At 44.1% G+C, this 12,415-nt stretch overlaps 2 protein-coding genes across 4 annotated transcripts; both read left to right on the forward strand.

Moving 5' to 3' along the window:
- Positions 1-2,120: 2,120 nt before the first annotated feature.
- On the forward strand, positions 2,121-8,818 carry LOC123723933 (uncharacterized). The gene is made up of 12 exons (XM_045709370.2): positions 2,121-2,581; positions 2,793-2,974; positions 3,187-3,308; positions 3,713-3,752; positions 4,038-4,071; positions 4,212-4,370; positions 4,577-4,663; positions 4,916-4,978; positions 5,281-5,379; positions 7,211-7,503; positions 7,725-7,842; positions 8,502-8,818. Exons 1-12 carry the CDS (start codon positions 2,522-2,524, stop codon positions 8,625-8,627), a joined length of 1,383 nt encoding a protein of 460 aa, XP_045565326.1. The 5' UTR covers positions 2,121-2,521; the 3' UTR covers positions 8,628-8,818.
- Positions 8,819-9,038: 220 nt separating this feature from the next.
- Positions 9,039-11,976, forward strand: LOC123723769 (phosphoglycerate mutase 1). Of its 3 annotated transcripts, XM_045709403.2 has the most exons (5): positions 9,039-9,186; positions 9,295-9,464; positions 10,074-10,348; positions 10,576-10,756; positions 11,019-11,976. In XM_045709403.2, exons 2-5 carry the CDS (start codon positions 9,326-9,328, stop codon positions 11,186-11,188), a joined length of 765 nt encoding a protein of 254 aa, XP_045565359.1. In that variant the 5' UTR covers positions 9,039-9,186; positions 9,295-9,325; the 3' UTR covers positions 11,189-11,976. The 3 variants fall into 3 exon arrangements, with proteins under 3 accessions (XP_045565359.1, XP_045565369.1, XP_045565348.1); XM_045709413.2 differs by lacking the exon at positions 11,019-11,976 and adding an exon at positions 10,919-10,980 and having other exon boundaries at positions 9,120-9,464; XM_045709392.2 differs by having other exon boundaries at positions 9,123-9,464.
- The last annotated feature ends 439 nt before the right edge of the window (positions 11,977-12,415 follow it).

Below are 12,415 nucleotides of genomic sequence, written 5' to 3' on the forward strand. Positions count from 1 at the left end.
CCTTAAATGCAACAAATCCTACCCATGCCAGATTACGGAGACATAAATTATATATCGGAAGGTAAGGGTGCTCTCAAGCGGCTAGATGTTCTTTACCATTCGGCATCAGATTTGCCACCAATGCTCCTTATAGGACACATCACTGCACTCTATACTCCTCTGTAAACTGGCCGTATCTGTATACCCATCGCAAGACCCACTGGTTGATGCTTATTTATAAAACCCTCTTAGGCCTCACTCCCCCCATCTGAGATATCTACTGCATCCCTCATCCTCCCCATACAACACCCGTTCTGCCAGTCACATTCTGTTAAAGGTCTCCAAAGCACACACATCCCTAGTTCGCTGCAGCTAGCGACTGGAACGAGCTGCAACAAACACTCAAACTGGACAGTTTTATCTCAATCTCTTCATTCAAAGACTCAATCATGATTACTTCCGGCGCCGACAGAGATGGCCGCCTCGCTTCGCGTTCCTAGGAAACTATGCAGTATTTTGGGCCATCACTAACATTGAGTGGCTGCTGCCAACATACTGACTCAACTCCAGCCACTTTAATAATGGAAAAATTGATGTAATAAATGTATCACTAGCCACTTTAAACAATGCCACTTTATATAATGTTTACATACCCTACATTACTCATCTCATATGTATATACTGTACTCTATACCATCTACTGCATCTTGCCTAAGCCGTTCGGCCATCACTCACTCATTCATATATTTATATGTACATATTCTTATTCATTCCTTTACACTTGTGTGTATAAGGTAGTTGTTGTGAAATTGTTAGGTTAGATTACTTGTTAGATATTTCTGCATGGTTGGAACTAGAAGCACAAGCATTTCACTACACTTGCATTAACATCTGCTAACCATGTGTATGTGACAAATAGAATTTGATTTGATTTGATTTGATGGACACTTACTGACAGTTGTGGCTGCTATGCGTGATGTATTGTTGTCTCTACCTTCTTGCTCTTTGTGCTGTTGTCTGTGCCCAATAATGTTTGTACCATGTTTTGTGCTGCTACCATGTTGTTGTCATGTTGTGTTGCTATGTTGTTGTCGTATGTCTCACTTTATGTAGTGTGGTGTTGTCTCTCTTGTCGTGATGTGTGTTTTGTCCTATATTTTTATGTTATTTATTTATGTTTTAATCCCAGCCCCCCTCTCCGCAGGAGGTATTTTGCCTTTTGGTAGGCCATCATTGTAAATAAGACTTTGTTCTTAACTGACTTGCCTATTTTTATTTTTTTTTCAAATTATCTTTCTCAAAAACGTTTGGATATTGTCCCATACAATTATCTGTATTCTTAATTGTTTGTAACGTGTTCTTTTTCAATATTTTCATTTACATTTTGACGACCACACTGCAGTTCACCCGGAACACCACTAGGAGTAGCGACCTCGACTTTGAATTGAATTTAATTGAACCTTTATTTAACTAGGCAAGTCAGCACTGAAAATAAGTATTGTATTAATAACATAGCTTACTATCAATAGCCTACTATCAGTCATGGAAGAAGACTGCTATAAGGTTCACTTAATGCAAAATGCGTATAGCCCTATAATAAGGCAAATATAGGAAGTCATTTTGTAGAGGTGAGATGTTTACATTGTGTGCAAGTAGTATATAGCCTAGCCATAGTATAGGGCCCTAGGCTAATAGATTTTGTAGAATGGCTGCAGATCAATGGAATAGTGGTAAATGATGACCAACTGAATGAATTTCCAGAGGGAGAACAATTAGAATGTAATTTCTTATTTAACCAGGAAATTGAGAGATAATAAAACAGTGTCTCCTTAGTCTCAGATAGGCCTTGTGTCAGAAATGATAACATGAAATGCCTGATATTGCATTATATCTTCATACATCCAAACACCTTTATATGACCAACTTTAGCCTACTATTATTCAGTGAAGAACATAGGCCACCTTTTGGAAGTGACCTCAGCTATGTATTGTCAATATTTATTTTTCGTACTTAGGCTATTGTGTAACTTTTTATTATTATTTTTTTATTGTGTAACTTGATATGGCCCCATGAGGTGAAGGAGGTCCTCATAATGACAAATGCCGCATCATCCCGCGGATGCGTTACCAGGGGAACGAACCACCACCAACACAGTCACCGTGGGTGGCCGCCTGGCCGGCCAGTGTTTTGAGTTGGTGACTAGGCTATGTGTGCGTCCCATCTCCTTTCTACTGAAGTCTGCACTCGTTCACAACTTCCCACAAATCTAAAAGCACTGGATTGGTGGAGGATGGGATAGAGGGAGAGTTTCTGTAAGTATTCATTAAAGGACTGTATGGGTATAGGCTAAATATAACCAACAGTATATTTCTTAGTAATATCCTTTCAAATCAGTGAAAGGAAGTGAACAAGTGCACACTTTGGGAGAAAGGAGAGATAAACAGGGCCGCTTTGTTGGTGAGGGTGGCGGGGACGTGCCCAATGCATGCCCGGTCTAGCTGGCTTGTTGTAGCAACCACGGTTGCCACGGGGAAGGGGCTGAATGAAACATCCCTGCTGTGATGGGAGGATGGAGACCCATAACATAATCATCATCACACAGGTGAGACCTGGGAGCACTTTTGGAAAAGCTTTACGCAAATAGTGTATCTTGATAGTATGCATATTGTGTAGACTTAGGTATGTTCGCTGGTTATAATTTTACGCATGATTGTAGTTTTACGCATGCATTTTACGCATGTCGTTTAACAGAATTGAGGCACATCTTGATTACTTCTAAATAAGCATAATTCGTTGCTCTTGTTTTATGATAGAATAGGCGACGAGGAATGGAGACATTCAATGTACTTGGGAATGAAATCTCTCCGGGAGACGCACTACCGGGGCCGTCACACAACGAGCCCGTTTGGAGCTTGTCACCTCCACCGGGCACCGGACCCTCACCTGTATCCGAGCTCTCCTTCAGCCTAAAGAGCCTCCGATGCCATGACGGCGCGTGAGTAAACACACAGTTATCACGGTTACTTAAAAGCTAAAGAAAGCTATGCGAACGCTAGGAGATGTGGAATAATGTAAGTAATACAATGTGGGCACTTTGGGACGTTGTGCGCAACAGAGCGACTGGAGACTATCAAGTCCAGTTGTTATATAGTTGAAAATCTTTTGATCTTTGTTAGTTAAAAAAAACTTCAATTTCATACTCCACAGCGACACGCCGCGCAGAAAGCTGCGACTGACGCCGGAGCTAGTGACTCCCAGTCCCCCTGGGCCCACGCCGGGTTCGACGTGCGGCAGAGGGCTTGTCCCCCGGGGAGAGGAGACGCCGACAGGTCTGGGCAAGCTCTGGATGACTGATGGGGAAATACCCTAATGAATGATTAGCGGTTCCTCATGGCTTGATGACGCTGGGTAGAGTTAGAATGCATCAGAGGCTGAACTATTGGTTCAATCCCAAATGGGACACTGTTCCCGAAATAGTGTACTACTTCTGACTAGAGCCCTATGTAGGTCCTGGTCAAAGGTAGTGCACTATATAGAGAATAGGGTGCAATTTGGGACAAAAACATTGAGATTTAAATCCAGTTTGTCCAGAATTTAAATCTCTGTATATCTTATGTTGAGCATACATTTTCAGTTTGTGAATCATTTACATGTGTAGCTTCCCTTTTGATAAATAAATTATTCTCAAAGATTTTAAGTCAGATTTTTTTCTCACAATATGCTCTCTATGTAGGTAACATCCTGACAGACTCCGGGAACAGAAGGGGAGAGAGGTGAGGACACATGGATTCTATAAGCAAAAATTGCAAAGGGATTATTAGGTGCCTACAAATAACAGGCGTCTGGTGACCCCTTAATTGGGGAGGATGGCTCATAGTAATGGCTGGAACGGAATAAATGGAAGGGTATGGAACACATCAAACACATATTTTCCATGTGTTTGATATCATTCCATTCACGCCATTCCAGCCATTATTAGGAGCCGTCCTTCCCTCAGCAGCCTCCTGTCTGCTGTCTGAATTACATTTTCAATCATTGTTGTACCATTTACTTTCTAGGTTTCTCTCCCCTGCATGTTCTGCTCCTAAAATGGTGAGTATTTACAAAGAAACGGAGGGAATAATAATCAATAAGGTACTGGAATTGGAACAGAGTGACCTGACTGGAAAAACTCTGGGCTCTAACTGTATTCAGGAACATCATCATGTGATGTTCTGGTTCTGGTTGTCCAGAAGCGTCTGCGTGTGAAGCTGTCGACCCGGTTCTGCAGCGTTGCAGTTCAGAGGTCAGACCCAGGGGTCCGGGGTCTCAGATGTCAAGGTCAAAGTTCCCCGCCAGGAGGCGGAGCCTTGCGTGTCCGTCAGGGTGACGTGGAGCTGCCAGATGTTGAGGTGAGATCCATTTGCAGTGTTCCGATGTTCTACCCTGCTCCCTGAAGTTTACACCACTACATACAAGGTCATACTTCGGGGAGGAGGGTAGAGAATGATAAACATAGGATCCCCCTATAAACCTGGGGCCCATTTGTGTCATATTAGTTTTATGAAATCTGGTTAAAAACAATGTATCTCATCAGGCATTGCTCTCTGTACGGCAGGTCAAGTCCAGGAGGCTGCCTTTCCCTCCCAGTAGCCTCCTGGGTTCTACCATGGAGGACCACACCCTGACAGGAGATTACAGCAAGGTGTGCAACCTCACATCAACATTTTCACAATGTTGTAAAAAATGATTTTTTTTTCCAGCTGGGTGATAGTAGGCTAGGACAAGCCCTTGATTGGTTGAATCAGGTGTGTTAGTGCTGTGCTAGAACAATGTGTTTAATGTGTGTGTGTGTGTGTGTGTGTGTGTGTGTGTGTGTGTGTGTGTGTGTGTGTGTGTGTGTGTGTGTGTGTGTGTGTGTGTGTGTGTGTGTGTGTGTGTGTGTGTGTGTCCACAGCCATTACTGTTACCAGTAGAGAGAGTGGAACTCCAGGGTCTTCACTGCATCTCAGCCCAAACAGTATGTAATCTCCTTTCCTCCATCTCTCCTTCCTTCCTTCCCTCCTTTCCTTGTTCCTCCACTCCCACTCTCTATATTCTCTCTATATTCTCCTTCATCCTCTTTATCATAATCATAAAGGATATCCACAGGACTACAACACTGCTTATTGGACTTCAACATTCCTGTTAGGGATGGTATCTAGAGGGTAGTCTCCTGCTAGTACTGTTGCCAGGTTGTTACTGTTGCCAGGTTGTTACTGTTGCCAGGTTGTTACAGTTGCTGTGGTAAACTGGAGGTGCATTTCTCCTGATGGCCTGCAGGTGGCGTCTCTGCTAAGAGGACAGTACAGCGGAACAGTGGGAGACTTCCTCATCATAGACTGTCGCTACCCTTATGAGTACCACGGTGGACACATCAAGGTGATGTTTTTTGAGTAAACCACATAGAGAAATAAACCAAAACCTTGACCATAATAGTGATAAGATGTATTTTATTATACATAATAAGTTAACAACTGACCGGTCTGATAACTTATGACCTATTGTATGGGCCTGCTCATCTGAGTTCTCTCTCTCTCTCTCTCTCTATATATATGTATAATAAAATACATTTCATCAATATTATGGTCAAGGTTTTGGTTTACTGTATATATATATATATATATATATATATATATATATATAGTACCAGTCAAACGTTTGGAAACACCTACTCGTTCAAGGGTTTTACTTTATTTTGACTATTTTCTACATTGTAGAATAATAGCGAAGACATCAAAACTATGAAATAACACATATGGAATCATGTAGTAACCAAAAAGTGTTCAACAAATCAAAATATATGTTGTATTTGAGATTCTTCAAAGTAGCCACCTTTTGCCTTGATGACAGCTTTGCACACTCTTGGCATTCTCTCAACCAGCTTCATAAGGTAGTCACCTGGAATGTATTTCATTTCAATTCACCGGTGTGCCTTGTTCAATGTTAATTTGTGGAATTTCTTTCCTTAATGCGTTTGAGCCAATCAGTTGTGTTGTGTTGTGACAATGTATACAGAAGATATCCCTATTTGGTAAAAGACCAAGTCCATATTATGGCAAGAACAGCTCAAATAAGCAAAGATAAATGACAGTCCATCATTACTTTAATACATGAACGTCAGTCAATCCGTGAAATTTCAAGAACTTTGAAAGTTTCTTCATGTGCAGTCGCACATGAGGTAACTCTGCAGCAGAGGATAAGTTAATTAGAGTTACCAGCCTCAGAAATTGCAGCCCAAATAAATGCTTCACAGAGTTCAAGTAACAGACACATCTCAACATTAACTGTTCAGAGGAGACTGCGTGAATCAGTCCTTCATGGTCGAATTGCTGCAAAGAAACCACTACTAAAGGACACCAATAATAAGAAGAGACATGCTTGGCCCAAGAAACACGAGCAATGGACATTAGACCAGTGGAAATCTGTCCTTTGATCTGATGAGTCCAAATTTGAGATTTTTGGTTCCAACCGCCGTGTCTTTGTAAGACGCAGAGTAGGTGAACGGATGATCTCCACATGTTGTTCTCACCGTGAAGCATGGAGGAGGAGGTGGGATGGTGTGGGGGTGCTTTGCTGGTGACACAGTCTGTGATTTATTTAGAATTCAAGGCACACTTACTTAACCAGTATGGCTACCACAGCATTCTGCAGTGATACGCCATCCCATCTGGTTTGCGCTTAGTGACCCTATCATTTGTTTTTCAACAGGACAATGACCCAACACATCTCCAGGCTGTGTACAGTCTATTTGACCAAAAAGGAGCGTAATGGAGTGCTGCATCAGATGACCTGGCCTCCACAATCACCTGATCTCAACCCAATTGAGATGCTTTGGTATGAGTTAAACCTCAGAGTGAAGAAAAAGCAGCCAACAAGTGCTCAGCATATGTGGGAACTCCTTCAAGACTGTTGGAAAAACATTCCAGGTGAAGCTGGTTGAGAGAATGCCAAGAGTGTGCAAAGCTGTCAAGGCAAAGGGTGGCTACTTTGAAGAATCTAAATATATTTTGATTTATTTAATACTTTGTTGGTTACTACATGATTCCATATGTGTTATTTCATAGTTTTGATGTCTTCACTATTATTCTGCAATGTAGAAAATATTTCAAAAATAAAGAAAAACTCTTGAATGAGTGTAGGTGTGTCCAAACTTTTGACTGGTACTGTATAAACATTTATATATTTATGTTGTTCTCCATGTGTCCCATAGGGGGCAGACAACCTCCACACCGAGGCTCAGATCCAAGGGGTTTTACTCCAGCTCCCTGCCCTCTACCAGCTCTCCTCCTGGGGCAGAGCTCCCACCAGCCCCCCTGGACAGGCTCCAGATCCAGGCGTCAGTGGTATTTCCATTGGTGGAGTGTTACAGAGGTCCAGCTCACAGTCACATTCACCCGGAAGTGGTACCACTCCACCAGGACAGGGGTCACCCATGGAGGGGTCGTCGCCACGGAAACTGATTGTGTTCCACTGCGAGTTCTCGTCAGAGAGGGGCCCACGGCTGTAAGAGAACAACACACACACTCATCTGCACATAGGCTGCACACACACACACACACACACACACACACACACACACACACACACACACACACACACACACACACACACAAACAGAGAAACACACACACATTCCCACCCACACGCTGCATGCACCTCCTCATCCCACGAACATACACAACTTCCTGATCCTGATACTGGCTGTTCCCACCTTTCCCCTGTAGATGTCATTACCTGAGAGAGCTGGACAGAGTGCTCCATGCCTCCCTCTACCCTCTGCTCTTCTACCCTGAGCTCTACCTGCTGGAGGGGGGCTACAGACACTTCTACTCCTGCTACCCGGTACGGCTCCTAAGTACATCATTGTAGTGAATTCAGGGGTAGCTCCGATCGCTGTCACTACAACAACTTAACCAGCGTTACGCCAAGAGGGTTGTCCAGTCGCTACATTATGAAGCATGTCTTAAACTGAGATGTAATAGGACAGTTTCTTCATAATCAATGTATACTTCTTACTTATAATAGTGCAGCAAATTTTAGGAGGAAGGGATAGTTACGACTGACACTTGAACCTGGATCCATGCCAGTCCAACAGCTTCACCTGTTGACAAGGTTGCTAGAGGTGTTGTACTAAAATCACTAGAATATGAACGAAAACAGTGTCTTCTTCATATTCCATGTCTCAGAGCAGTGAATCACAAACTGTCTTTTAAGCGTTTCTCATTTTCCCTTGACTCTCTGAATAAACAAGAGCATTGTTTCTAGTTACAACGCAGAGTGTTGTTGACACAACCCTGAAGGTCTCAGCCATGACCCCCACCCCCATGATTTAGACATTTAGGGGGGGGGTTAGGGTATTCATTTCCAAATGGTCTTCTATTCAGCCTATTCATTAAAGCTTTCAATGTTTTTTCCCTCTGTTCCCCTGCCTGCCTGCCTGCCTTTCAATCTGTCTGCCTGTTTGTCTGTCTGTCTGCCTGTCTATCAATCTGCCTTTCTAGGAGCTGTGTGAGCCGCGTGGCTATGTTCCCATGCTCCACGGGGAGTACAGAGAGCAGCTGGGACGATTCAGACGGAAGACCAAGTCACGACTCCACAAGAGACTGCCGCTCTACAAGACTCACTGATTGGACACTTGCTTGCATACCAAGCTTCTACGGTTCCCTTTACCCAATGGTGACTGACACCCTTACAGTCTGCTGTCAGATTGGATAGATTGGCATCAGGGGGTCGTCTAACAATAACCACCTGATGCAGATCTCTTTTGAAATGAGTTATCAATAAAGTTGTTTCAATACAAAAAGAATGTGTCATTGTCATGGCTTTATATTGTGACATAATAAACTTCCTTTTTTCATGCAAGGGGCAGAAAGAGGACGATATGGCAGCATATGAGTAGCCTATAATACATGTAAAAACAAGCAATACAATAATAGGCTACCCATAAAGTATCTCAATACTACGCATACACCCAACATAGGCCTAAAATTTCATCACTGTGATATAATGGTCGCCTAGGCTACTGTGCTTTCTGTTCACTGAACATCACTGGCTGACGTGCTCCTCTGCGCGTTCGCTTTCTCTGCACCGCACACGAGAGGGTTTCTGATTGGTCTAGCGCGGCAGGAAGTCAGTCGGCATTATTTAGAAGGAGCTTTCAAGTTCACAACAGAACAGCCAGCCTAGGTAACCTCTCGAACCGAATCCTCATTTCATATCAGCCACGACACTACTGCGGGGATTTTCTCCGCATTTTACAACAATATTTTTGCTCTTAAATTCCCGAAAATACAGCGGAGGTCGATTCAAACGTCACGGATTCGAGATGGCTGCGTACAAATTGGTTCTGATCCGTCATGGAGAGAGCTGCTGGAACCAGGAGAACCGCTTCTGCGGATGGTTCGACGCGGAACTCAGTGAAACCGGGGAGCAGGAAGCGAAGAGAGGAGGACAGGCGCTAAAAGGTGTCCCGGTCTATAATGTATCTCTCTTTCGTTCTCTCATAGGATTAAGACGGGGCATGGAGGGCCATGGAGAGTTTTGCTGAGAGATAGTAGGGTAGGCTATTCCCGTTACGCAAGGCGCGGCTTGAGGAAACAGGTAGTTGTGTTACTGCGGCATTATCTAAACCATCACATGAAGGACTTGCCCGGTGGCATAATGTGAACTGTTATCAGCCCCTACAACCTGAAAGCATGTCTGTTCTCTCTGTAGTGTAGCTGGTCAAATTGAGGTTGTGTTAGGCTTATAGCCTAGCATTATCGCCTAGCCTGGATAGCCGAAAGCAGCTCGCCCCTGAAAAGAGGAAATAAGGGTGCATCTCAATAGTCTGAAGTGGACTCTTCCTCTCCTTGTCTCCTTTCCTTCACCTGCATAAGTAATATGGTGGTGATGGATGCCTACCAGCTATTTACTGTAACCTGTCATTCTTTCACCTCGGTACAGATGAAGGAAAGGAGATGAGGAAACCACTTGAGACTTAAGATGTTCCCACAAGTAAAGAACCATATGTGTACATCACTCATTGACGCACTCATGCCCCCCCCCCCCCCCCCCCGCACTCTCCTCCTCAGATGCTGGCTATGAGTTTGACGTGTGCTACACCTCAGTCCTGAAGAGAGCCATCCGGACTCTGTGGTTGGTCCTGGATGGGATCGACCAGATGTGGCTTCCTGTCCACCGCACCTGGCGCCTCAACGAGCGCCACTACGGAGGCCTGACGGGGCTCAACAAGGCGGAGACAGCGGAGAAGCACGGCGAGGCCCAGGTTAAGATCTGGAGGAGGAGCTATGACACCCCGCCTCCTCCCATGGAGGAGGAGCACAACTTCTACAACAACATCAGCCAGGTGAGCGGGATACATACACACACATACACACACACATGGGATGTGGATACAGAGGGGCACGCACGTACGCACACAGAGGTACACACACAGAAGCATGCACATAGAGGCATACACACATCTACAACATCACTGAACTCATATTCTGTGATTAGACACCATGGTGTCAGCCATACAGACCTGGGCTAACAGGCTTTGACTTTGCAGCACTAACCATCTCTTTCCTGCAGGACCGTCGCTATGGCGACCTGACGGAGGACCAGCTGCCGTCCTGTGAGAGCCTGAAGGACACTATTGCCCGAGCACTGCCCTTCTGGAACGACGAAATCGTGCCCCAAATCAAGGACGGGAAGAGGGTTCTCATCGCCGCCCACGGCAACAGTCTCAGAGGCATCGTCAAGCACCTGGAGGGTAGGTCATTAGTGGATGGATGGATGGATGGATAGAGAGAGAGAGAGAGAGAGCCCCCCTCCTACATCTCAACGCTTACTCATGTTCCAGTGATTGTCATGCCAGATTAGTGGTGTTTTTCTGATTATTGTTGACTTGTTGTTCATTGTTATTTACCTCCAGGTATGTCAGAGGAGGCCATCGTGGAGTTGAACCTTCCTAGTGTTTAGTTGTATATGTTACTGATTATTCACTGATTGTTGTTATTGTTGGTGACTTCCAGGTATGTCAGAGGAGGCCATCATGGAGCTTAACCTGCCTACAGGGATCCCCATCCTGTATGAACTGGACAAGAACCTGAAGCCTGTAGGGCCCATGCAGTTCCTGGGAGACGAGGAGACGGTGAAGAAGGCCATGGAGGCTGTGGCTGCTCAGGGCAAGGCCAAGAAATAGACCCCCCCCCCCCCCCCCGTGGTCAGAAGGCGTCGATGCGGCTAGAACATGTTATAATAATAATCACTCACACAGCGTGACATTACATTATCACGTCTACACGCAGACATACATACATACATACATAGGACACACACACACATTTCAAATACACACTCACACACATCACATTACACTATAGGTGGATTTGATAGGTCTTTGCTTTCCTGCACATATATTTTTCCTGCACATTGAGACATCAGTATTACACAGCCAATAGGAATCAGTAATACTGGATTGTACGGATCATCATAATATGAGTTCATCAAGCTCGTTTGAGTTGATCAAAGACACACAAGATGGGGACCAGCTAATAGGGTATTTACAGTATCCAAAAACACACAGGATAGGGACCAGCTAATAGGGTATTTACAGCATCCAACAACAGAATCAGGACCAGCGTGTAGAGTATTTATCTAAATGGGGAAAATGATAGTGTGCTTTCTACTGCCATGTAGTTTTGCACTGAGTAAACATTGACAGGCACTTTTGAAAAAGGAAACATTGAATCTCATTATTGTTGTAGCTCTACGGCAACAGTATGTTATGGTGGTTATTGTTTAAAGGGGCAGGCGGACCTGTTCTGTACTGTACTGCTGACCATAGAATTAGAACTGGTAGAACGGGCGTCCGCATTCAGGAGAGGTTCTATACCCCCTCCACTCATTCTAATTCCATGCTGCTGACCTGTGCTTAGTGTTCTGTGTGGAATAAATAAAGATTCATCTTATTATTTATGAGCTGTCAAATGACTGTGACCCTTGTCTGTTTCACAAGCTGCATATTTCTTGACTTGGCAGAGTTGAGCTGATTACATGTATGCTGGACTATTGAGCAATTTAGTGCTGGACTTGGACTGATATAGGTGCCAGTACTCATTTTGAGTGCCAGTACTGTTTATATATAGTTGCAGGAGCTCCACAATTATTTCCCCCCCCACCTTTATTTAACCAGGTATGCTAGTTGAGAACAAGTTCTCATTTGCAACTGCGACCTGGCCAAGATAAAGCAAAGCAGTTCGACACATACAACAACACAGAGTTACACATGGAATAAACAAACATACAATCAATAATACAGTAGAAAAATCTATATGCAGCATGTGCAAATGAGGTAGGATAAGAGACGTAAGGCAATAAATAGGCCATGGTGGCAAAGTAATTACAATATAGCAATTAAACACTGGAA

This window comes from Salmo salar, chromosome 02, assembly GCF_965601325.2.
Source record: "Salmo salar chromosome 02, fSalSal1, whole genome shotgun sequence".
In the NCBI taxonomy this organism is placed as follows: domain Eukaryota; kingdom Metazoa; phylum Chordata; class Actinopteri; order Salmoniformes; family Salmonidae; genus Salmo; species Salmo salar.